The sequence below is a fragment of the Cyanistes caeruleus genome, chromosome 6 (genome assembly GCF_971803275.1).
Source record: "Cyanistes caeruleus chromosome 6, bCyaCae1.hap1.1, whole genome shotgun sequence".
Lineage (NCBI taxonomy): Eukaryota > Metazoa > Chordata > Aves > Passeriformes > Paridae > Cyanistes > Cyanistes caeruleus.
In genome coordinates this window covers 62,919,492-62,944,656 of record NC_141706.1, presented here as the reverse complement: position 1 = coordinate 62,944,656, position 25,165 = coordinate 62,919,492, and the positions used below count along the sequence as shown (strand labels likewise).

The 25,165-nt window shown below is 47.9% G+C and overlaps 2 protein-coding genes and 1 long non-coding RNA gene across 3 annotated transcripts in view; 2 read left to right on the top strand and 1 right to left on the bottom strand.

The window, feature by feature from the left end:
• The window catches only part of PRKCH (protein kinase C eta), a 147,213-nt gene extending 132,402 nt beyond the window's left edge, over positions 1 to 14,811 (top strand). Inside the window, exons 13-14 of the mRNA XM_086895149.1 lie at positions 3,276 to 3,474; positions 13,208 to 14,811. Coding sequence (XP_086751275.1) covers positions 3,276 to 3,470 — 195 coding nt within the window. The 3' untranslated portion in view covers positions 3,471 to 3,474; positions 13,208 to 14,811. The remainder of the gene's footprint in view (positions 1 to 3,275; positions 3,475 to 13,207) is intronic.
• On the bottom strand, positions 462 to 24,075 carry LOC111929717 (uncharacterized). Its single transcript, XR_002864809.2, has 3 exons — positions 22,210 to 24,075; positions 2,917 to 3,464; positions 462 to 1,693 (listed from the first exon to the last, which is right to left on the bottom strand). It is a non-coding gene; the product is annotated as an uncharacterized LOC111929717 (long non-coding RNA).
• HIF1A (hypoxia inducible factor 1 subunit alpha) overlaps positions 23,923 to 25,165 on the top strand; it is a 35,217-nt gene continuing 33,974 nt past the window's right edge. Inside the window, exon 1 of the mRNA XM_086895148.1 lies at positions 23,923 to 24,347. Coding sequence (XP_086751274.1) covers positions 24,313 to 24,347 — 35 coding nt within the window. The 5' untranslated portion in view covers positions 23,923 to 24,312. The remainder of the gene's footprint in view (positions 24,348 to 25,165) is intronic.

The window sequence follows — 25,165 nt, the reverse complement described above, 5'->3', positions numbered from 1 at the left end:
GGCGAATGGAGAGATATGACTCTGTCAGCAAAATGTATTTTTCATGGCAGTGTGTTGGGTTGGAAGGGAGGTAGAAATCACCCTGTTCCAACCCCCTGCTATGGGCAGGGACATCTTCCACTACACCAGGTTGCTCCAAGTCCCACCCAGCCTGACCTTGAACAATTCCAGGGATTGTGCACCCACAGCTGCTCTGGGCAACCAGGAAAATAATCCTGGGATTTCTCATCAAGCTGGAAAGCTGATGAATAGTGGTGTGTGGATTTGCATGGCCCAGCCCCTATAAACTGATAGTTTTATTCCCATGTGAGATGACCCTTTGTAATCTAAACCACAATGGTTGGCCATCCTGGTGAAGCAGGAAAATCCTCTTATTAGGAGCAGAAACTTATTAAATTCCCATTTATCACTCTTAAACAGCAGCTCCAGCCATCCCTCTGTCCCAAACACCTTGGCTTCAATTTTTTTTCCTTTTTATTTTATTTTATTTTTTTTTAGTTTTAAATTTGCCTGGGAAATTTGTTGTCCTGAGAACAGTTCTGAGAAACATGTTTTCCATGACTGGTTCCTTCAGAAATGTTATTACTGGCCTGGGAGAATTCTCGTACAATAAGATTAAGTTTCTCTTACTGGAAAATTCAGACACTACAAATTTTTGATGTCAAAAAAACCAAACAAGTAAAAACAAGTAATTTCCTAAGAACATACACAATCTGGTGTTGGTAGTTTTTCATGGGAAAATGCTTCACTCCAGTGTGTGTGCCTGTTCCTAAGGAAACTAATGGCAGATGGGGTGAGAGGAAAAACACACAGGATAATTACAAAGCCCCACTTATCAACCTGCTCCTAACCATTCTTTGGAGTGGTAGGCAAACATGCAAAACACTGAACCACTCTGTACTTTTATGATGCTTTGAAGTGCGAGTTCCAAAGAAATTTTAACTCGCATCACTTCAGCATTTCCATAGCTGGGTAGTGCTGCTGTCTTGGGGCAACAGCCACCATCTGGCTTTCCAGAAAGAAGTCCAAAACAGAGGACCTAGTTGGAGATGCCATGTCCTTAATCAAGAGAAGAGGTGGGCAAAGGAGGGTGCTTGTGAAGTCTTGATGGATAAATCCCACCGTGGTTCTTCTCACATCCTAAGGGGTATTCCCACCATGCAGCTTTCGGTGCTCTGGGGTGGCATCTTTGAAGCACAAACAGGTTGGTAGAAGGGGAACCATCATCCTTGACACATTTCAGAGGTGATTTTTTCAGGGATCTTTTAGTCAGGGTGTGCTCCCCACTTTTCTTGACTCACTCTCCAGAGTGGAGTGGCAACGAGAGGTGCTGAGTGTCGACCCTGGGGAGCCTCTGCCATCAGCAGATGCAGGTGTTGGCAAGTGCAGGCGGGCTGCTAAAAATATCTTGCATGCTTTATTCTTGCTTCAAAGGCCATTAAGTATTTCTATGAGAGTCTTTTTCATCTTCAGCATGGAGATCTGCCTAGAACTCCCACGCATCCTTTATAATCCCCGGAATCTCAGGTTCTTCCAAATGGGAATATCTGGGCTGCAGATCTGAGCAACAAAACCTTTAATGCTGTGTGGAAGCACTGGGAAGTATGGGCAGTGAAGCTGAATTTCTTCCACTTTTAGCTGTCCTTGCAACACTAATTCCACCGAGTGCAGGCTGTGGGTTTACTTCCTGTATCTGCAAAGAGCACAACCAAATCCAATTACTCTTCACATGAGCATAATCCACATATGTGACCATTTAATGCAGAATATTTAGGTCTGCCTCATAAATAGCAAAGGAGTGTTGTGAGGAAGTGTCGTCTCACCCGCAGGCACCTCACAGAGCCCAACACACCCATGCAGAGTCCAGCCCTACAAACAAAAGCACATTGCTTTCCTCTCCTGGTCTGCCAGTGCATTTCCAGTGTGTGCTCTGTGATTCCTAGCAGCTCGGGTGTTTTAGTCATCCTAATGTGTTTGCTTAGGCACCAACATTAGTGTCAAAAGCACTTAATGCAAAGGAAACTCCCCAGGAGTGCGCTGCTCACTGCCAGATCCATCAGCCCCGCGTCGGGAGCGCATACGCTGTGCAGTGTTTATTATTGTGGGCTGGGTCATGAATTATCCACTGATTCTGAGCGCTGCTTCCCACTAGGCCAGATGGGCAAAAAAACCTGCTGGGCCCCATATTGACAGGCTGAGAGGGTTGGGGTTCTTCAGCCCGGAAAACAGAAGGTTTTGGGGACAGCTTATTGTGTCCTCCAGTGCATAAATGGGGCTGGAAAGAGAGCTGGAGAGGGACTTTGGACAAGGGCCTGGACTGACAGGACAAGGGAGATTGGCTTTAAAACTGAAGGAGGGCAGGATGAGAATAGATTTTAGAAATTCTTGGCTGTGAGGGTGGTGAGGCACAGGTTCCCCAAACAGGTTGTGGATTCCCCATCTCTAGAAGTGTTCCAGGCCAGGCTGGATGGGGCTTGGAGCAACCTGGGACAGTGGAAGGTGTCTCTGCCCATGGTAGGGGGCTGGAACAAGATAATCTTGAAGTTCCCTTCTAATCCAAACCATTCTGTGACTCTGTGATTCTATGTTAGGTGGCTGTGGGTCCTTGTGCACTCACATCAGCCCCCAACAACAATAAATCTGAGTTGAGGATGGAAATATTTATTCTTGACTGATGCTGTGATCTCATATTGAGATCCTGTGACACAGTGACATCCTCCCACCCTGGAGTCTATTAATCAAAACTCATATTTCCCATCAGGCTAATTGGGGCTGGGTAACTGTGGGTGAGGTTCAGCCAAGGTGCCTGACCCCTTTCCCAGCCCCTGGCAATGACTCTGGATTTTAATCTGTGCTCCCAGCTGCTTTTCAGTGCAAGCAGCTCCATTTGGAAGTGAGGTTTTAAACCAGGCTTACCTGAGCCTAGATGTGGGTTTTGGGGCAGAGGATTTTACCGAGAGCCTTCCCATGTGACCCCATCTTTTAGTAAGCAACTGCAAGGCTCTGTCTGTGGGATCTCTTTAGGCAAATGGAGGCTCACTCACAACTTTAAGAAGCCCTTTTTCTTTCATAATTTATTTGCTGCTTTGATTATTACTTTTTTTTTTCCATTTTCTGTGTCTTTGATGTAAAGGAAACAGTTAGGAGGAATTTGAGCTGAGCTGTGGAGGTGAAGAATTAGTCAGAGATTACATTTCAATCTGCTACTGGAGTTTTGAAGGCAACTCTTTGAGTCATTTTTCTTTTCTAATCTCTTCTTTCTTCCCCCTTTATAGCAGAAAATGAGCTTTCCAGAGAATCCTGGCTGGAGAATCTTTCCAGCGAATCATATCATGCTGGAGGTGGGTGAATCCTCTCTGTGCCCACCAGGAGCTGCTGCTTTGCTATCATTCACCTTCTGCAGATCAGCTCTGCCTGTGGAGGTGCCTCCAGCCTTCCTGCCATGCATGCTCTCTTCCCCGGAGCTGTAACAAGGTAAACACAATAATAATATTAATTTTTAAATCCCCACAATTGCTTTAATTCAAGTGCTGTTTTTCCTGGGGTTTCCAGTGCCAAACTCTTATGCCTGGAAATTTCCAGAGCTAATCCATCCTTGTAAATGCTGGAGTCACCCTAACAGCAGCTGAATCAAAAATAGGCTTCCCTGCCCCTGTACCTATACATCTGGTGTATCAGAGCCTGGCAGTGATGGCTCTGACTCGCAGGACACTGCCCCAGTTCCTTGGAGATGGTGGGTGGAGGATCCCAGCCCGCACAGGAGCTCTCCAGAGGGAGCTGGGAAGTGGCAAGGCTGGTTTGCTCTTCCCAGATGCCAATTTACTGTAACGCAAGGCAAGTCACCTCCTAGCTACCATCAAAGTGGTAGTGTTTATTCCAGGGGATTTTTGGGGTGGATTTGCCTAGGGCTAGTGCCTGAGCTGGAGAGGCCACTAATTAGAACAAACAATATTGACTTTCAGCCTCTTTTGAGAAACTGAGGATCACTTTAAAGAGACAGATCCCTAAAAGGGCCTTGTGCCAATCCCTCGCCATTCCAGGATGGTTGGATCCAGCCTGGCTCATCCCATCCTGGCCTGTGCCTCCTGCTCTAGCAAGGATTTCACATCCCTACTACAAATCCATGGAGGAACTGACCTTTAGAGTGTACCTCTCTGAGAAAGAGTGATATCATTACAAACAGTGCAGCTCTGAACAATTAATTGCTTGCAATGTAAATATTACAAACAGTATTTTCACCCCAAATCCCAGAGTTTCTCAGCCTGTGGAGGAGGGGTATGAGCTCCTGCTCCTTCAGCCAGCTGCCTGGCTTGAAGCCAGTGTTTTTACAGTGCCAGGGAGCAGAATTTGGAATATTTGGGTGCAGACATAGCGGCTGTGTCTTTGTCACCACGTGCCTTGGCAGCTGGAATGTGGAGCTCCTCAAAGGCCACACCATCTGATTTCCTGGCACGCTGCAATTCCCTGGACCCTTGGCATTTTACAGCCCTCAGAAAGGGTTTCTTGCTCAGGGCTTTGTTAGTGTTTGATGTTTTAAGAACACTAAGCAGACACCACTCTCCTAATCCTGTCAGACTTGCAATGAAGCAGATATGTAATCCTTCATGGGTATTAAATTTAATAGCAATAAAGTCTATTTAAGAATTACACTGTCAAATGCCTGCCTAAGCAGAGGAAAATATTCTTAATTTAGACCTCGTCAGGAATCTATTTGCAGTTATTGCCTGTGGAAGTCTCCCCTGCATGTGTGGGGGTAAAGATGAGAAAAATCAGCAACAGACAGTCCCAGATCACTCTTCTCTGCACACTTTTGGGGGAAACAATTCCCTGTAATGTATGGCCATATCCACATGAGTGCACATATGTTTGTACAGCTGCTTTTATATCCATAACAGCAGATGTGGGTGCACTCAGGGGCACCCCTGTGTTTGAGGAAAAGCCCCAAGCTGCAGGGTGCATATTCATGCCAGGGGAAGGATTCTGGAGGGGTGGGAGGAGAGATGTGCTGGGGGCTGAGAGAGAGGAGGTGGAAACTGCCTCAGGCAGGATCGGCAGCTCCGGGAGGGATGAGCAACAGGTGGGGTTGAATGAGGAATGGGGGGCACAGCCCTGAGGAGGGGGGCAGTGAGGAGAAGTCCTGAGCCTCTGCTTTTGGTGCCCCTCCTAACTGGGGAGCTGTAGCTGGGCTTTGCTTGGGCTTGGCCCAAACATTGGGGGAAGCAGGTTCATTTCACAGATGGAAAGCAGGTTTCACAGCTGAGCAAAAGGCTGAGTTACTACCTAATTAAACAATAATTTTAGTGCCTGAAAACCTTAACTCAGCCTCTCCTTTTGGCATGAAATGGGTAAGAGGTCCTTATCAGACCCTCAGTGCCATGGTTGGGATGGAGCCTCCGTGGTGGTAGTACCTGAGACACAGCTCATAGCAGAGGAGAAAGTCTCTCAGAAAAAGGCTTTTGTGAGAATTCAGGTCGAGAAAAAAGAGGAGAACTCCATCTTCACTGGCTGTGACCTGTGCAGCACGATGTGGTGGGCAAAACATGGGGTGGTCGTTTCGGATGCCGAGTAACTTTTCTCCGAGAAGAATTCCCATCCTCCTCCCACCAGCTGTGGCACAGGGAGCTGGGAGCAGAGAGTGCTTTGGAGGTGAGACCTGCAGAAATCCAGCTCGTCCAGAGCCTGTCGGGACGTCACACAAACAAATCCTGTGTGACATGAGTCCCTCTCCACCTCCCCTCTCCGCCCCCCAGCCGGGTAGTCAGGCAAACACCCGGTTTTGCTGTGGTTTACATGAAAACTTCTTCCATGTGACAAAACGAAGGCTGTGGTGTCGCCCAGACCCAACCAGCCGCCGGCACAGGAACTGCCTGATACCACGGGCTAATTAAGGAGCTTTCAAATAGTTTCCGCCATAAATGATAAATGATAAATGATAAATGATAAATGATAAATGATAAATGATAAATGATAAAGTGCTGACTCTCCTCGTGAGGAGCATTGAGAAAGGTGATAGGATTTGCCATGCCACCCCTCCTCTCCTGCAAGGAGCTACCGGCAGCTGCCTTCCCTGGAAAGCCGGGACAGGGATGGAAGATGCTCCTTCCCTTTTGGAGGCGTGGATCATCCCCGCCACGGGCTATGGATGCCGGGCAGAGGATGACTGGCGGCGTGGGGTGACCTGCTCGGGGTGGGAGGCAGCTCAGCTGGCTTTGCTTAGTGCCACAGCCTGGTGCCATCCTCCCACGAGTGTCCATGCAGGGCTGGCATCTCCAGGCTGCTGCCCCTCTCCCGGCTGCCCCACTCCCGGCTCCAGGCTGCCCCTCTCCCTGCTCCAGGCTGCCCCACTCCCGGCTCCAGGCTGCCCCTCTCCCTGCTCCAGGCTGCCCCACTCCCTGCTCCAGGCTGCCCCACTCCCTGCTCCAGGCTGCCCCTCTCCCGGCTCCAGTCTGCCCCTCTCCCGGCTCCAGGCTGCCCCTCTCCCTGCTCCAGGCTGCCCCACTCCCTGCTCCAGTCTGCCCCTCTCCCTGCTCCAGGCTGCTGCCCCTCTCCCTGCTCCAGGTTGCCCCTCTCCCGGCTCCAGGCTGCTGCCCCTCTCCCGGCTCCAGGCTGCCCCACTGCCGGCTCCAGGCTGCCCCACTGCCAGCTCCGGGCTGCCGGCTCCAGGCTGCGGCTGCTCCGACACCGGCCCCAGGGAGCCGGGGAGAGCCGGAGCTCGCAGCTGCCTCCCCTCGAACAGCCGCCAAAGCGGGTGGAAATGCCAGGGCTGGGATGAGTTTTGGTTTGATCCTGATTAGGAGAGGGCAGGAGGAGGCTGAGCCAGCGTGGTCCCCGCTGCTCTTAGCCTCGGATGACCCCGGGTGAGAGTCCGAGCTCCGCTGCCCTGCGGGGCGGCTGCTGGCAGAGGTCTCCGTGCAGAAAACTCCTCTGGAATCGCTCTGCATCCCCCCGAGGAGCTCTCGCTCCCGAGGATGGGCGCTGGAGGCATGGCAAACCTTTTGCTGTAAAGCGAGACTTCGTGGGGATAAATCTTTGCACAATTTACAAGTCCCTCATCATTTTCCATGCATGTGCTGGGAAAGCATCACCTAAATCCGGGGTCCATTTTACAGCAACACAGGCACTGGATTCCCCACAGAAAATCCAAATGCTTGGAGAACATTTAGTCCATGCAGTCTGACATTAGCTAAAACCTCTGAGATGAACATCTTTTGAATGGAGAATTAGAGCTGTGGAATAAGCAGACTGAAGTCCCCTAAACTTGTTTTTTTTTACAGAATTAGAAATGTGCGATAAAAGACACATATTTCTGTGGCTGAGTCACCCCCTTGTAAACAGAGTGTCACATTAATGCTTGCCTTGAAACACCTTCCCTTGGAGCAGCCAAGCCTTGACCCTTCCAGACAGCATGAAAATATCTGTATATATAGTTCCAGTAGATTTGCATACTGTCTGACCAGCTGCCAGCAGCTGCTTAGGAGTTGCCTTCCCTGGAGGCAAGGACACAAACAGAAATCTGCATTACGGCTTCAATTTTCTCTTAAAGTGTAAAATTGAATTTTAAACAAATGAGAGAGGTTGGCTGATCACAGACAACTGTGGTGGATGCTCTGTACCTGCTGGCTGATGGAGGCTGTAAACCTGCTCCCAGTGGAGCAACGCTGATTTACATGGGCTGAGGATTGAAACCATTGGATTTATGTTAGACATTGTGGCTTTTGACTCCTGGTTGTGTCCTGGGGAGTGTAGGAGAGGCAAAATTCACCCAAGTAAAAGGCAGCTGCTTGCCTCCATGTCTGTGGCAGAACAATATTGGCCTCTTAATTTCCTACTGATTAAACTGTAGGAAAACAAAATCTGCTTTGCCTGAAGCGATTTGGCTTCAGCTCAAAAGCTTTCTCATCAAAATGAAATATCATTTGCTGTGAAACCGTTAGCAGGAGGATAAATGTAGTTATAAAAGCAGCTATTTGTAAAACCCAAGTGGGGAGCAGCAAAATGCTGTAATTTAGGAGAAAAATCTCCACAAGGGCTCTGGAGGGCAAAACTCCTCATAAAGCCCAAGTTTCATCAGGACTGTGTGATGAAACAGAGAATTGTTCAGCTGTCCCTCACTCAGATACAGAAGCATTTTCTTTCCTAACATCTCTCTTGGCTTGTTTAAAGATGAGCTGGTTGGCACAGGGACCCCCCAGTCTGGTATTGATGTCCCCAAGCTCAGAAGAGCGGTTGGAGACAATTTGTTTGGGAAACACGAGGTTGGAAATGGTGGTGTAGCCCCCCAAACACCCACACACGGTGATCAGCAGGGCTCAGGGCTGGAAAATGAAGTATAACCTATATAATTCTATATAATGCTTAGTAAATAGCAGGTCATTTTAGTCCTGGGAAATTGCCACAAGAGGGAGATATGATTGGATGTGTCAAATGTATGTCTTTAATAAGAAGGAATCTTGAGAAATTGAGTATTAGTTCAGAGCTCACTAGAAATCCAGGAAAAAAAATCACCAAAGGAGCCTGCAGTTTTGGGGTGACCAAGGATCTGAGCTGAATTTTGGAAGTACTTTTACAATAACAAAGTTGCCTATGATGCATTTTTGCCTTAAAATCTCCCTAGACCTAATGAAAAAATTGTGTTTTCTTGAACACTGCCATGTTCATTAATGACATTAATAATTTTAAGTGAAAAGAGGGGAAATGCCATGCTCCCCAAAACCCTAACAAAAAAAAAAAGGAGACAAATTTTCATTTCAGGTTGATTCAAAGAAAATTTTTGATCAGTCAACCAAAAATTCCCTCATTCAGACAGCACAGCTGTAATTATCTTGCCCTTAAGGGCCGACTGACCTGGGTGATGCTGAAGCATTTTGGAGCGTGCTAGGGAGATGGCTTGAATCTGCTTCCCTCGATCTGTGCTTTCAATTTAAACAAAACATTTCCTGAAAGCCATCAGTCTGTCACCTTTCCCCTGTATGAGAATCATTTCTGCTAAAAATAAACCTCCTTCTTTCTCCCCTCTCTCTTTTTTCCCCCTGTTCTCCACAAACCCAGGCTCTGATACCAAGAGTTGTGTGGGGCTGAAGATTTAGGAAGTGTAGCCAGGACTGTGGATACTCCCTTTAAAAATATCTCTGTGCCCTTTATATCATCTGGCTCTTGACTGTCATTGTAACAAAGGGGAAAAAACTTTTTTTTTTCTCCTCTTAGAGCTGCTCCTGTTACATAACTGCTAATACAGGATCTGGCTCCTCTTGCCCATCTGTCCTTGGGGCTTTCAGACCTATTTACACACAAACAGACTAACACCCATCTGAAAGTCATCTCGGGCACAAAGAAAGGATCCTTTTACTTCCCCAAAATAACAATCCTTCTCTGCAGGGCACTGAATAACTGTTTGGTGAAGTGAGTGCCAGGTTGGTGCTTAGGTTAATCTGCTTAGATCGACTACCACAGTTGTGCAAGGGTAGAAAATACCCAGTCAAGTGAATTACATCATCCAGGGAAAAGCTATTCTAAAGAAAGCTCTTGCTTTATAAGCCTGAGCAAAATCCTGCTCAGGTAAACATTTACATATATTTACAAGCAGAACCTCATTGCTTTCCTTGTGGGAAAAAAAAAAGAAAAATGGGATCTTTGAAGTTTTTTTGGCTAATAGGAAAACATCCAACTAAATTAATTAACTGGCCAAGATCCAGAATGAATTAAAAACCCATTACAATTTTTCTCACATTAGTAGTACTAAGTAGGTAAAGTCCCCAATCCAGAAGAAAGGAGATCAAGGTGTTGCTTAGCATTGTATATAAGTAATGGCACTTCCCTGGCTATATTGGGTCTATCTTTGAAATGCTGTAATTCCTTCTACTGTCACACCATATTTTAACAATCTCCATCACTTGATGCTTCACTAAAATATTTTGTTCTCTCTGCAGTCTTAAATGCAATATGAGAAGGGGCAAAAAATGAAATTAGGGTGGACAGGGGAATTTAGAGACTGTAAACACATCTGGATTTAAATATTTAACCCCTGCTGACTTGTTTTTTACTGTCCTGTTCAGAAACATTTTCAGTGCAAGATCTATTGTTAGTGGTGAGGCCTGAAAAGGGCTGGTGGTGATGTGCCTGGCTGCCAGCAGCTCTCTGGCTCATCTTTCCCCAGAGAAAGTGCTTGAGCTTTAGCAAAATGAAAGATAGGATCAAAAGCTAAGGAAGGTTTGGTCTTGTGACAGAGCCTGAGCTGTTGCCATCATCCTTGGGTCACATCCTTGGGAATTACAGCCCAGAGGGCAAGCACCACAACAGTCTCAAGAGGAGTTAAATGCCCCACAGATGTGTGGACAGGAAGGACAGAGTGTTGGAGACAGACCAGATTTTGGGGTCTCTGTTCCATTCCCTGGCCCAGAGCTTGCTCCAGCTGCCTTACCCCTTGCTGGAAGGAAGTGGTTGTGCAGTGACACCTGAACACATCTCACAGGGGTCAAGCACAGAGCCCTGAACCCAGCCTTGGCAGTGGCATCATCCCTCCCTCCATGCTGGCTTTGCTTTTGCAGAAAGTTTTGCGTCATGCCAGGAGCTCTGCTTCAGCTTCCTGTGGTTGCACTGACAGCTTTCCTCTAGCAAAGCTCCTTGTTGTGTTTTGAGCCATAGATTACAGTTTGGGCCCAAATATGCAAGTGTGTCACATTAGGAATTCCCACAGAATAGAGTAAAAGTAATGTAGTTGGACTGAGTTCATATTTAAATGCAGTAGCTTCTTTTTTTTTTTTTTTCCTAAGCCCTTGTAAACTTCACCTTGATAGAAGATTATATTTTGGTTCAAATTAATCCTTTCTTTTTTTTTCTTCTTCCTCCCAAATTCATCTGATCAAGCTCTTGTCAGTTTTGAGAACACCAAACAAATCCATTTGTATTAATTATCTTTTGGAATAATCTTGTTTTATTACCTTTCCCTCCCATGCCTTTTCATCCTCTTTTTCCTGTGGTCTTGATTCACTTTGGCTTAAAGTGCCATGAAATGAGAACAGCCACATTAGTAACAATAAAAGGATAAGGTTTCTGCAAGGGTAATTGAGCCTTTTAGGATTTTATCTGCCTGACCATGCTCAGACTGCCTGACTATTAAGCAAATGTGAAATTCAAAACTAGGTATTGTGTATGATATATTGGCTTCTACATTGCACCCACGTGATCAGCTGGATGGGTGATTCATCATTACAAGGCTTAGTAGTGCTCAAGAGCTGGACAAGGCAGCATTAATCTGGTTCTCCACTGGCTGCCCTGCCCTGGACTGCTCCAACCCAGCTCTCCTCTGCCTCTCCCTTCCCACTTGTTCACCAGTTTGATCTCCCAGGTACTCCCAGATCTGTCTCCAGACCATCACTGCAGATAAACTCACTTATCCAATGGGTAAATACACCCATAGACATGTCGTGGCGGGGTGAGGGTCATAATATCATGTCAATACTATTCTGTGAGTCACACTGAGTCCTTGTGTTCATAAGAAGGAGGAAAACCCTTAGTAAGTGTTATTACTATCGGTATTTAGTGACAGCCTTGTCATTGGCATAGGTGTTCCCATGTAAGTATATATTAAATGCCCATTTAAAAACTTAAAATCCTCAATCTTTTTTTTTTTTTTTTTCTATGCTACAAATGAGCTGATAAATAATTGCAGCCTCTTGGGATTATAACATGAATCGACATTAAAAAAAAAAAATATTTCCAGCTCCATCTGTTTAGCTTACATAACTCATGATCTCAAGCAATCTCAGGGGCAGGATTTTCTGCATAAATAGTACAATTTCCAGTAAGGAGATTAAGGCTTCTTTGCTGGGAAAGGAAGAAATTACCAAAAAAGCTGTCATGTCAATGGACACAAATAAATCACGATCCAAAATACACAGGAAGGCAAATTTATGTCATTTAGTCCCTCTGCCTCAGATGCTCCCTCCCCACCTGTCAGAAAAAAGCATTTTGCCACAAAATACCATTCATCCTTTAAAGATTTACAAAACGCGGTCAGCTCTGTTTTCCACATGTTAACTCCTTAAAAAAATCACTGCTGCTATTAACATTGTACATTTTTACACTTTTAATCCAGGCTCCGTTTTTTTAATATCCGGTGGCTTTCTGTAAGTGCCGGACTTCAGTAAATCCAAGCTCTGGGAAGCATAAAATATATTCCACCAGGATAAAGAGAGGCACCCAGAGCAGCTACCATGGGGAAGCCTGGCAGCAGATCCTGCTGTGTGTGATGGAGAGAAAAGCTCTCCCCCAGCATCTGACAGCGCTGTGTTCATGATCCACGAAAGCACACAAGTTTTAGGTTAAAAACACAGCATTTGTGTGTGTGAATAAGGAGAAAACTCCTGGTTTGGCCTCTTTCTTCACACAGACAAGCAAGTGTTTCTGCAGACAGACTGTTACCACACGTCACATCCTCCCGAGGCACAGCTCCCATTAAAAAGCTGCTGGCAGAGAGTGTTTATTAAAGAAACTCCCAACGCCGGCTCTCCTGCGGCAGCGATGGCAGTGCTGCCCCACACCCAGCACTGCACAGGGTCACTGCCCCACTGAAAATGCCCTTTGCTGGAGGAAAACAAAGCAGAGCCACTTGGGAAAGCCCCAGCTCAGGCTGGACCTCTGTGTAGCGCTGGTGGGTCATTTCCCCAGCATTGCCCAGACCTCTGCCAGGCTGTTGGCTCTCTCCAGGGCTCCCCCTGATTCTGTCCCTTTTTATTTTTCATTTCCTGCTGGAGCTTTTATGTGCAACAAGACCCCTCCTATCTTTTATGCCTAAGGTTTTAGCATGGACCAAGCCATGGCTATTCAGCAGATCCGTTTCCCCTCCCTGGTGTCTTTTCCTTGAAAAGCCAAGCGAGTCTGGTGTGTGGTTAACAGGAAATGTTGTGCTGGTGGCTCCCATCTTGCTGCTTGTGCATTACCATCCCTCTGCTGAAACCACTCCATGCCTGAGTCATCTGTTCACATCCCTGTGCTCTAGGGCCACTTCCATTCTTTTACTCATCCCCTGTGCGCTTCAAGAGCTCAGGGACTTCCAAGGATGTCCTGGGAAATTCTCCCTCTTCCTAGGCTTAGCTATTTGCTTCTCCACCAAAATGCCATGCAAACAAATGAGGAAGCCTTCACACTGCTCTCACACAAGTCTCCAGGACTCTAAAATAACTCTTTATCTCCTTCTTTCACCATACAGGAAGTGAACTTGCCCATGCTGATATGCAGAAGGAGCAGAGCAGCAGAGGGGGAACAGCTTGTCTGGAAGCTCCTGTGTTTGGCAGCATCGGCAAACTGAGTCAAACTCAACGTGCTTTGGAGCACTGTCCCATTTCACTCCTGGGAAACTGCTGCTTATGACCTACCACAGCAAAACTTCACAGAGATGACTCAGGAAAACAGAGATTATTTTGTGTATGGGGGAAATACAGAGTCAGCACCTTCCTGCTGCCTGTCCTCCCCTCTTCCATGCACATCCCCTCAGTTTGGCAGTGACACAGTCCCCATCTGCAGGGGTTATCACACCTGCTTCCCTCCCCAGACAACAGCTTCCCATCAGAACCCCTTTGCCTCAATTTCACAAAACCCCATCCCAACTCCCCTGAACATCCAGCAGGGTAAATGGAGACTTGGGTTTCCATGGCTCCCCATATTCCTGGAGATAAGCTGAATATTGAAGGGGAAGGCTCTGGGTTTCCCTGTGCTGTGGCTCTGTGGATACACTGTCAGTGCTACAGAGAGAACTGACTGAAGAGTTGCAAAATGCCATTGCATGTATGACTGAACATTTCCCATCATCTGAAAGGAGAAAGGACGACTTCTGGCCTGGTCAAGTGGAGAAGAGAGCAGTTGCTGGAGCAGGAGCTGCCTGGGAGCAGGGAACAGAGCCAATGACCTGAACCCAGCCCCATTCAACTCCTCCTGCCCTGCAGAAGCTGCAGTCATTTCCTAAAGGTCAAAACGGTGTTATAGCGGGACATGAACTCTGGTGTTGTTTCAGAGGGATGGATCAATACTCCTGGCATGGGAAAGTGGCCAGAGATGAGGCAGAGCCCCACTGCCATGGAGAGGGCTGGCAGCACTGTGTGGCTTGCAAGCCAGTTTACAATATGGACTTGCTAAGGTACTTGTGCTTTAATTGCTGTTTAGCAATGAGGTGTTTGGGAGGAGCTGCCCAGACAGGAGAGATTAGAGAGGGCCAACAGAAGAAGAGATGCTAATCGATGAGATGATGGACTTTCTCTGGTCTGATATGTTGGCTAACTCCAGGAAATTATTTTTTTTCCTCATACCCTTCCTATAAGCCAGCAAGAACTTGGCCTGATTTCACTGGTATTCAGCACTTTGAAGGTGGCCACATCCAACCTCAGGATGTGTCTGACACTGGCCACAGCCCTGGGACCAGCAGCTGCCTCTGCTTAGCAGCACTTTTCAGGTGATTATCCGTCTGCACCATTAATGTTCTTGCACTGAGACGTGCGGTTTTATAATTTATTTTAAAAAATAAACCAGTTGTGCTGTCTCAGACATGATTGACAGAACTTCATTACTCTCTCCACGGGGCTGCAGCAGCAATTTCTTTACCATCACATGCAGCAGAGGCTGCAGGACGCTCACAAGCTTCAGAAACTCTGAGGTCATGCGGAAACTTTTTACATTAATGAGGGCTCCTGAACAGAATTCTGTTCTGCAAAATAAACATTGCTCCTGGGTAGTTTTCACTCATTTAGGTCACTTTCAAACATTTTTTACCATCAGTTTGCTTAGCAAGGAAAAACAATAAAAGTTGTATGATGCAAGCTACTTGTCTTTTCTTCATAGGGTAAAAACATATGAGGGACTTTTTATTTGTAAAATATCTCTGTTAGGAAGATTGTGGTTACCTCACAGATCTGCGAATCCCTGAGAAGCTGACTGGTTGTCTACATGATCTAGAAGAAGTCAGTGGGCTGACAATAACCTTTGGGGGTGAGCCAAGCCCACTTTGAGGGGAAAAGGGGTGGGTTTTGTTGGGTTTTATGAATGTGGCTATTTTCTCACAGCTCTGATTTTCCACTGAGAAGCCACAGGGTCAGAGCAGGCTGCCTGTCCCTGCCTTTCCTGCAGCTCAGTGCTCTGGGACACCTCACATGGGCTCTGCCCCCTCCTCTGCACATACCTGTGGGGAAGAAAGGTCACACCAAGATGCCATGGAAGGGACATTGCTCAGCCAGCCAAGCTGGCTAGAGAGGAGCCTCAGATGTCTCTGAGGTGATTCCCTAAGGGATTGGTTTTTGTTTGCTCATTTTCAAGCTTATATCAATTCAAAACCTTTCAAAAGCCTTCCTGTTAGACCAGAATGGATTCTTCCCTCTCGGAAACCCATGCTCTACCCCTGCAATTAGGCTTCTTTTCTGCTGCTTTGGGAGAAGTTGTTCAGCTGCTGGTCCTATCAATAATCCACGAGCTGCTGTACTCAGGCCTATGCTTGCTTTTACCTGGGGGAGATTGCAGCAGCACTGCCTTCTCTCACTTTTGCGTAACAGTTCCAGTAAAATAAATGAGTAGTAGAGATGCTATTGCTACAATCCCCTTGTATTTTTAAAAAGGAAGCCGTGAAATGGTGATGAAATTTAACTGGTTTTTGACCTTCTCATCCAGTTTTTGATGATGTGCTTTGTTCATGATGAACCAAGGGCTTCTCAATTAAAAATGAAAACTACATCCACAAATGAACTTTTTTCTCCTTTCCAAGACAACAGGAAAATCAAAAACTGATTAGCTTGTGTTTCTCTGTCTGTTGTGTGCATGAATACTTACATTTACTAAAGGTTTGCCCTGAGAAAAAGCAGTCAGCATAAACAAATTTTCATTTGACTCTGAAAATGGTGAGGTCTGTGGTCATTCTTATCATGATCAAGTTCCTACAAGATCTTTGTTTCCCACGCTCATGAGTTGACTCTTATTGATGAACATTTCATTATTTAGTGCATGATCTCAGATAGCAAAGTGAGGTTTGATGCACCAACTTTGTCATTATGGTTCTGAATTTTGCTTAGTCAGGTCCTTGGCAAACTCCTTCCATCCCGTGTTGACATCAGGGGTTTCCTGGGATCTGGGCTTGTTAGTTCCTACCAGAACCATGCCAAAATCTTCATTAACAATATAGGGATGCCCCCAGCCCATTCTATGTCTCCATTATATTGCTTCTTCTGATTTTCCTACCTACCAAAGTGCTCTGACAACACAATGCTGGTGGTCCTTGTATCACTGACCATCACTTCACCCTTCCTGCGCTCCACAGCATCTCCAGCTAAAAGAATGAGGAGTTTGATCAGAGAAATGGCTGGAAAGCCATCAAAGGGATGCTGGTCTCTTGCTGCTGGCTAAGGTGGGTAGCACCAAGGAGAAGAGACCAACCAGAATGCTCAGATGCTGCTTTGTGGCCAAATATCTGGAGCTGCTCAGTCATTGCCCATCCTCAGCTCTCACTTGGCCTTGGCATTTTGTGACAGGAGTTGTTTTTCTGGGAAGTATCTACTACGCCTCCCTAAGTGGAGAACTCAGTCTCTCTTCCAAAGGACCACATCCACAGACTATTTATGTATCTAAGTCCAACTGATTTTTATCTCTGCTGCCTGGATACCTTTGCATATCTGGACCTGAGTGTTTTGTCTGTGGTCGTGCAGGAAGTCTATGGTAAGCAGAGAAGTGAAAACACAAGGCAAGTTAAAGCTGTAACTACTTGTGCCACTCTTCACTGGGAATTTTTTGGGATCTGGAGAAGATTTCAGTCTTCTGTGAATTACAGCAATATGTTGCCTCTGCATTTTAATATTTGGCTTTAAAATAAAACCCCATATCACTGCAGCAAATGATGCCTATTGATTATCCTCTCAGAAGCTGGAGAGCTCATTTCAGCTGGCACTCCTGTGGCTGAAAGCCAGCGCTGCAATTGATCACTTAATTAACTGGACGGAAATTAAAGGAACTGCAATCTGTGTCTCAGCTCTGTTGTTATCAAGCTGGCAAAGTGCTTGTTTCTGCCTAGAGCAATGATCGGCTCCTTGACCCTGTGATTTAGAAACACCGGTTTAGGCATTCCCCCTCACCTACCCACCTGGATTTCTGAAAGGCAGGAAGCAACACAGCTGGATCCTTTCTCCATCTTTTTGTGCTTCCCAGGTTCTTCAGGGGTGCCTGACACCTCTCACAGTGGGCTGCATCAGCTAAACCCACCTCTGTGAAGGTGAGATTAATGTGAAGAACCATGAAGGCTCTGGATTAATAGGTGGAAAATCTAGAAAGTCTGGAAGAAAAATGGATGTACTATAGAAGTCACTTATTTAGGGGCTGAAATGAGAACATGGGGGCTCTTGCGTTCGACATTTCCTTAAAAGGATCGAGATAATGATTTTTATTTTGCTACTTCAAATAGGTAAGAGGGAACAGTGTGTTTGAAAGAGAAATTGCTGGTCCCAAAAATTTGGCAAGCTCTTAAAGCTTTGGCCTAAACAAGCAACTTGAGTGGTCTGTGAACACAGAGAGGAAAAAAAGAAAGACGTAAGAAGGTATTGTTTTAACAATTGTGTTGCCATATCAAGAGAATGAAGACAGCTGCCTCAAACTTGTCTTTGCATGCCCAAGTAATATGTCAATTACCTCGTTCCCCCATAAATGCCTACAGTCCTCCAAAAGGCATGTTAAAACAGACATAGTCATTAAAGCTTGCACTGCATTTTCTAATGTGTTGCTGGGAAAACAAACAAACAAACAAATAAAACCTCAAGCCTTTTGTCTTTTAGCTAGATCCAAGTTGGGGAAATGTTAGGCAGAAACAGTTAAGAAACTGTATAATTGGAAAGAAAGTGTGTTTTAATGTCAAAACAGGAAAAACCCCAAACAGAATTTGAAACTTCTTTATGTTGGATCAGGTAAAAGAGTTTGGTCACCTTTACATTTTCATTTCAAGTGCAGCCCATTTAATTTCACCTTTCATTTTGGACTCTTTCTCTGTGTGAGAAACTTGTGGTCCAGGCTGTAAAATAACAAAGGACTTTGTAGGAGGGATGAAAAGGATCAAAAGAAGGAAAAAGAAGCCTCTTTCTGAATGTTTCTGTGGATCATAACTAGCTGTAGGAGTCAGAAATCTGCATGAAATTGAAACCACTCCTTCTGAGAAAGGCATATTCCCTCTGCTCTGGGTTACAACTTATGCAAAGACTGTCACCCCATTCATGCTGCTGCTGCTGGCTGCTCATCTGGCTTCCCTTCCCTGTCCTCAAAGCATTTCACTTGTGTTTATAGTGCCTTCAAAAGGGAAGCAGTGCAGAGAAGAAAGTAAAACTAGCCTGGTAGGTCTGAGGTGTTGCGAGCTGATTGGTACATGGGGAGTGTCCTGCTGGCTCCAGACATGTGGGACAAAACCACTTTGTTGGTCACAAGGAGAACCAGCCGGTGTCCTGCTTCCCGGTGTGATGACAGACATCACCGCAGCCCTGGGCACCACAGGCTCACAAGAAAGCTGTGCTTGGAGTGTGAGAGCAGAGCAGAGCACAAAAAGGAGGTGTTTGCGTCTCCATCTCACACAGTGAGACAGGTGGTCACGAAAACAGCACTTGGTAAGCTCAGGAGTACTCAGGATAGCGCCGAGGAGCACCAAACCCACTGTTCAGGCACTCTGAGTGGGGAAAACTCTGCCCAAATCTCTTTTGCCTGGTTTGGTGAGAGAATTTAAACCCAGCTCCTTCATGTCCCCAAGTGTTCCTCTGGAAACTGCAGTTAAGGGGCTAAATTGAAACAGCTCCCAGAGAAGAAGCTTTGACCAAGTTGTTGCCAAACCTTACTCTAAGCTGGACAGGACAGAGGCTGAACAAGACCTCCAAGAGAGCACTTTATACCCCAGACTTTGGCTGCTGTTTCCAAGTCCCATTGCTGTACTTTGCTGCAGGGTGGAGTTACCAGACAATCCTAAGCACAGACATATCTTGAAAGCCAAAACCTGGACCTGGCTTTGACAAGGTCCTTTTTTTTTCCCCCCCATATTTGCATTGTGGTTGTCTCAGTCGCTCCCTCCTCAGCTGGTTCCTGAGGGTTCCGATCTGCCAGTTCACTGCATGGGGAACTGGACTCCATGCATGGCATGCAGTGGATTCCTCCACTCAGCACTGTGGCAAAGGATTGCAGCACTGAAAATAGAAAGCCTTTCTCCAAGTGAGCTGTGTAGAGTCCTGCAGGAAGCCTGGAACCAAACCTTGGCCAACAGAGCCTTTGTTCAGGGCTTTGACCACAAACCCATCTTTTCTGTAAGGACATTTTTAAAATTCCATGCTGTTTTTTTGTCCACATCATGAAAACCACTGTACAATTGGCAGTGTCTGCTCAGGAGAGACCTGGGATAGGCAGGAGGCAGCCAACTGGTGAAAATGTACATTGTAGCCTGCTGAGTGTCTGCCTGCCTTACACTTTCATCTGCTGAACTCCTTTCATGGGTAGAAAATCCTCCCCCAAACATAATTGCACTGAATTGGACACAGTGCTTTTATTACACTGCAGTATTTGTTACCATATTGGGGTACCTGTGTAGCAACAACAGTCCAGAGAGTATTTCCAAATGCCTAAGTGTACACTGACCCAAGCAGGCTTTAAGAGGTGGTCATAGTTTAAAAATTGTGGATTGTGCAGATGCAAAAGGAAAAATAAACAAGATCTTGGCACAAGAAGGAGAGAAGCACTGAGGTTAGAAAAGACCAGAGGAAACAACAGTTGCCAGAGGGAGATTTTGCCTCCTGTCACGTACTCTCATTTCAGACAATATTTCATATTTGAGAAACAGCAGCATTAGGCTTCCAATGCCAATGGTTTAGTTTGAATTCGATTCAAATTTCAGTTAATTTTTCTGTTGTGAAATGAGTTGACCACCAGAGCTCTCAGGTTCTTGCACTCTTCCACTATTAAACACAGTAAATTGTAGTAACAACTATTACCCTGTGTCACAGAGCCCTGTGTCTGCATGGCATTTAAGACCTCATGGCATTCCTCTGTCAACTCAACACTCCACAGTGATGCTGTAAGCAAGACAGGATTTTTGGTCAAATATTGATAGACTAGAATGTACCCTTCATTATAGCTCAAATTCTGAACCAATGAGTGTTAATTCCCTACATGTAGGGGGCTGTGCAACGAAGCAAAAGCCCAGGAAAGCCAGTGCTGAGGGCTGTTTGTGACATCCCCTGTGATGTGAGCTGCCAGCAGCAGAGAGATAAATGGAGCTTCTCTTTACCACCCTCTGCCTGCCCTGGTGAGGCCCTGCTCAGAAATGGTGAGTGTTCTTGGGAGGTAAGATGCCTTAATTAAATCCCTGATTTCTTCCCACCGAAGTCAGAAGTTCTGCCAGTTGGTATGGCCGGGGATGCATTTGTATCTTGAGAGTAAAAGCCTACAGAGCCCATCGCGGTGACTCCTGACTCATCAGCAAACAGATCCGAAGCCACAGGCAGGAGCACCTCTCACATCTTCACTCCAGCTCGTTCTGCTGCCGAGACGCTGCCGCTGTCCTCGCCGCGCTGTTTGCTGACTCATCAGCTTGTGCATTTGCCCTAATTAGTCATATGCAAACACCATTGTGTTCAGGAAGTTCTCTAACGTAAGCGTGAGTGTGAACTTAGAGCAGCAATAAAGGTCAAGAAAAGTGACTAAGGTATCATATACTGTAATAAGTTTCTGTTATCAGCCACTGGGAAAGCGGGAAAGAAAGTGTATATGCAGACTTTTAGAGGAGTGATGCAAAAGTTTAATAAAGGGAAGGATGTGTGTGAGGGAGAGCATTTGTTTAACATCTCTCAAGAGCTGCTACAGTATGAAATGCTTAATTGCAGAACAAGCTTCCACTAACACCCATCTGAAACACAGCTGGGTTTTGAAGCATTATTCTTTATTATGAGCTCGGGGTAAGCATGTTTGGCATGAAAGAAATGTGTCTTGTAAGGAGACCACAACACTTACTCACAGCTCCCCAGACAGCTCATGCTGGGAAGTCTTGATATCTTTGAACAATCATTTGAGCAGCATTAGGAAAGCATAGACTGGGATTTTTCTCCAGTGATTTTTACTCAGGGGTCACTAGCACATCTCAAGCTGTTGTGTCCAAGTGATTTAAAGTGAGCAGAACCTTAAGAATACTCAGCGAGAAACCCTTTTGATGTATTGCACATTATATGAATTTGGATAGTGGTAATAAAGGTGCACAAGTGAATCCTAAGACATCCATGCTTATAGGCACTAAAATTGCCATTCAAAGAGTGACAAGATTGAAAATAAAATCTTATTGGGTAGGGTAAGGCGAGTTCTGTGGGTTACAACTGGGCAGTCCCTGGTCCAGACCGCATTAAGTGCCTCTTGGTCTTTGAAGGGCACTGAGATTGCAGTCAAAGTACAGAAGAGACTTTCGCTTTCAAGTGTGCCAGGCTCACCAGGAACCACTTCAACCTCAATCTGAGACATTAGAGAAGCTGCAGTGGCTGTTCTGCGTTGCACCAGCCACCTCTAAGACACAGGAAGTACCTCTGTTATCACCACTGCACTACCAAAACTCCCCGAATACATTCCAGAGGCTCTCATGGGGAAGGTGACACTGAGCTGGCCTTGTCATTTCTGCACCCACCAGGAGATCCCTCTTCATTTAACCAGAAAATTCTCTAGGGGCTGTTATGGTGACTCTGTGAACAGACTAAAAAAAATGCACAGCTGCAGTGCACAACTGAATTTCTTCCTATGTTTGAGCTGCCTAAACCTCATTTTGAAAGATGAAGTTGTCTGTGAGCCCTTGGGGAGGGCTTCTCGGTACTTATGCAAGACAGTTGAGGTTGAGTCTTGCTTAGATTGTTTTTCTTCTCAAGGCCCCAGTGAGCACAGAACAACAGAAATATCAGTAGTTCACAGCCACACTGCCACGGGCTATTGTGTTGTCACAGCTCATAAGCAAAGTAGAGCTGGGCTTTGTCCATGTTTGGATGGAAAACCTTGAAGGAATAAAAGGAGTCAGAAGCACCTGTGCCTCTTCTGCGTATCTGACTGCTGTGGGCAGAAGCAATCCATTTCATACAGGAACTCCTTGTGATTGCTAACAAATGTCACTGCTTTTTATTCTTTTAAATAAGAAAATAAATAACCCCCCCAACACAGAACACCCATGACTGTATGCCAAAAACAACTGCTTGTTACCTGGAAGTTGGGAATCCACAGCAGAAGTGTTAGGAAGGTGCAGTACTGAAACACCATCACTTTGCCCTGCAGGTGTTCCTTATGTCACCACCACACGTGCACACAGCAGCTAAAGAATGCCACTTATGCCTGTCAAAGCTGCTTTTTTTTAAAGGTATCATTACTGCTGAGCTGCAAACTGAGTAGTCTCGTAAGGTTCAGATCCAGATGGTCACTTGAAGTCCTTGCTAGTGGAAGCCCACAAGATGTAAAGGAACCCCTGGGCTCTGTGGGGTCACTCCAGCTGGAACTGTGCCTTTCCTGCCTCCCCAGAGTGCTCACACACGCATGACCCTGAGATAAGGGTACAGAGCTAAGGCTCTTAACTTAAAATGTGTGGGCTCTGCCCCCAGTTTTCCTCTCCTTGCTCCTCCACGGCTGTATCCTGTCCCCTGATCCAAGAGGCCACTTGCCTCTGTGGCAATGTCAGTGCCAGGTGTCACCTGTGCAGCCCCTCCTGCTGAGCCTCCAGGGCCAGCCAGGGTTAGCAGGAGATCCTGGGGCTCTCAGATGAGCAGTGCCTGAGGCCAGGCTTGCCATGAGGGGAGCAGGGAGAGGAAAATTGGATGCATTGGGATGATGGCACTGGATTTGCGCCAGCCTGGGTGGGTAGCAGGGAAGGCAGAGGGGTCACAGTGCCTCGGCACAGCCCTGGTCCAGCCTCCTGGATCTGCTGTTTGGTTTGGTTGGGGTTTGGGAAGTTGTAAAACTTGCTCGAAATGTGCCTAATTACCTACTGGTTCCCCTTCTGGGCTGCCCTGCCGTGGAGCTGACTGTTCCCTTTAATTAATGTGAGGTTCTGAACCCTTTAACTGGAAATGGACTAGAAAACATGTCTTGTGAGGAGTGGCTGTGGGAGCTGGGTTTGCTTCATCTGGAGAAGAGGAGGCTTGGGGGGGCTTCACTGCTGTCCAAAACTCACAGAGAGGAAGCTGTAGGGAAGTCTCTGCTGCCGTGGCTGTAGTGAGAGGACCGGGGGACATGCCCTTAAGGCAAGATTCAGATTAGATACTAGAAAATAAAAATTTCACTGGTAGAGTGGTCAGGCATTGGAATAGGCTTTTCGAGCATGGTGGAATCACCTTCCTTGCAGGTGTTTAAGAGGCGCTGGGGGATGTGGTTTAGGAACTACAGCGCCAGGTGGATGCTTGGACTGGATGATCTTAAAGGTCTCTTCCAACCTTCGTGATTCTGTGAGTCGAAACGTCCTGGGCTTTTATTATACTACGACACCTCGGGGAGAGGCAGCGGACTCAATCATTGAACGAAGTTACGTGAGAAAAAAAAAAAATACGGAAATAAAGAAAGGACTAACTCCTCGCGCCGTGCCCACGGGGGTGCGATTTGTGGCAGGATCCGCACGGGCGGTGCTCGGCGGGGCAGCGAGCGGGCCGGGCCGGGCCGGGCCGAGCCCGCCGGCGGCAGCTGTGGGGCCGGTGCGGATCCGCTGTGGGGCCGGTGCGGAGCCGCTGTGGGGCCGGTGCGGAGCCGCTGTGGAGCCGCTGTGGTGCCGGTGCGGAGCCGCTGTGGGGCCGGTGCGGAGCCGCTGTGGGGCCGCTGTGGAGCCGCTGTGGGGCCGCTGTGGGGCCAGTGCGGAGCCGCTGTGGGGCCGGTGCAGAGTCGCTGTGGGGCCGATGTGGAGTCGCTGTGGGGCCGCTGTGGGGCCAGTGCGGAGCCGCTGTGGGGCCGGTGCGGATTCGCTGTGGGGCCGATGTGGAGTCGCTGTGGGGCCGCTGTGGGGCCGGCCGGGCCCGGGCCCGCCCCGCACACAGCGCCGCACGTGAGGCGCCGGCCCCCGCCCAGCTGAGCGCTCAGCTGACCCCGCGCGCAGGGGCCGGGCCGCGCCGCCGCTCCTCACTGGCGCAGCGCGGGCCCCGCGCCGCCCCCGCCTCCGCCGCCGCCGCCGCGCCCGCACCTCCCCGCAGCCTGTGCCCCGATGCTCTGAGCCCGCGCGGCCCCAGACCCGGCCAGCGCCGCCATCTCCCCGCGCCCCGTGGCGGCCATCGGAGCCGCGGCCGCCTCGCATCCAGGGAGCCGGCGGGAGGAGAAGCTCATCCCGCCGCCATGGACAGCCCCGGCGGCGTCACCGACAAGAAGAGGTACCGATGCCGCGCCGCCCGCTCCCCGCCTCCCCCCGGCTCGCTGCTGCCGGCCCCCGCCGCCCCCTGCTTTGTTACCGCCGCCCCCTCCTCGTCCTCTTCCCCGCTGCCCTCCCCGCGCTCCCCCGGCCCCGCGGAGCTCTCCGCTCTTCCATTCCTCCTTCTCCTTCTCGTCCACGTCGCCATTTTGTCGGCGGGGGGAGCGGGCCGGGGCTCGGGGCTGGCGGCGGGGCCGGGGGGGAAGCGCCCGGTGTCGGCCGCGGTGCCGGGGAGCGAGCCGGGAGCTGCTCCGCTCCTGGAAATGAGCGGGCAGGGATTGATCGTGCCCCGTGGCCGGCGCGCTCCGAGCCCGCCGTGCCCGGGCTTTGTGCGGAAAAGGGCCGGTTCGCAATCTGGAGATGTTAAGCTTTAAAAAATCCCCAAAAGCCGCGCTGGGGAGGTGTAAGGAGGGGGGGTGTGGGGATGGTGGCGGGTGGACAATGTGAGTTGAGGAGTATGAATAATTCACCGAGGATTGTAAGCGCAAATTAGGGGAAGGCGAGGGGGGGTGGAATAAAAGCCTTTGTTAGGCGGTGAAGTTTAAGGAGCCGGGGGGCTCGGGTGAGCAGGTCCCGGCGGTGGGGCTTTGTGGGGGGATTAATTGCCGTATTCGCCATCTGCAGAAGGTTTGTTTATAGGGATATCGATACCTTTTCTCGGCTTTAATTATTCGAGATGGGTTCTGCCTGCCCTTGTATCCAAGGGTCATCTGAGCAGGTTAAACGCAGTAAGTGTTACAGCGTGTAAGCTGTGTCGGGAAGGAGCCTGGCCGGCTTGTA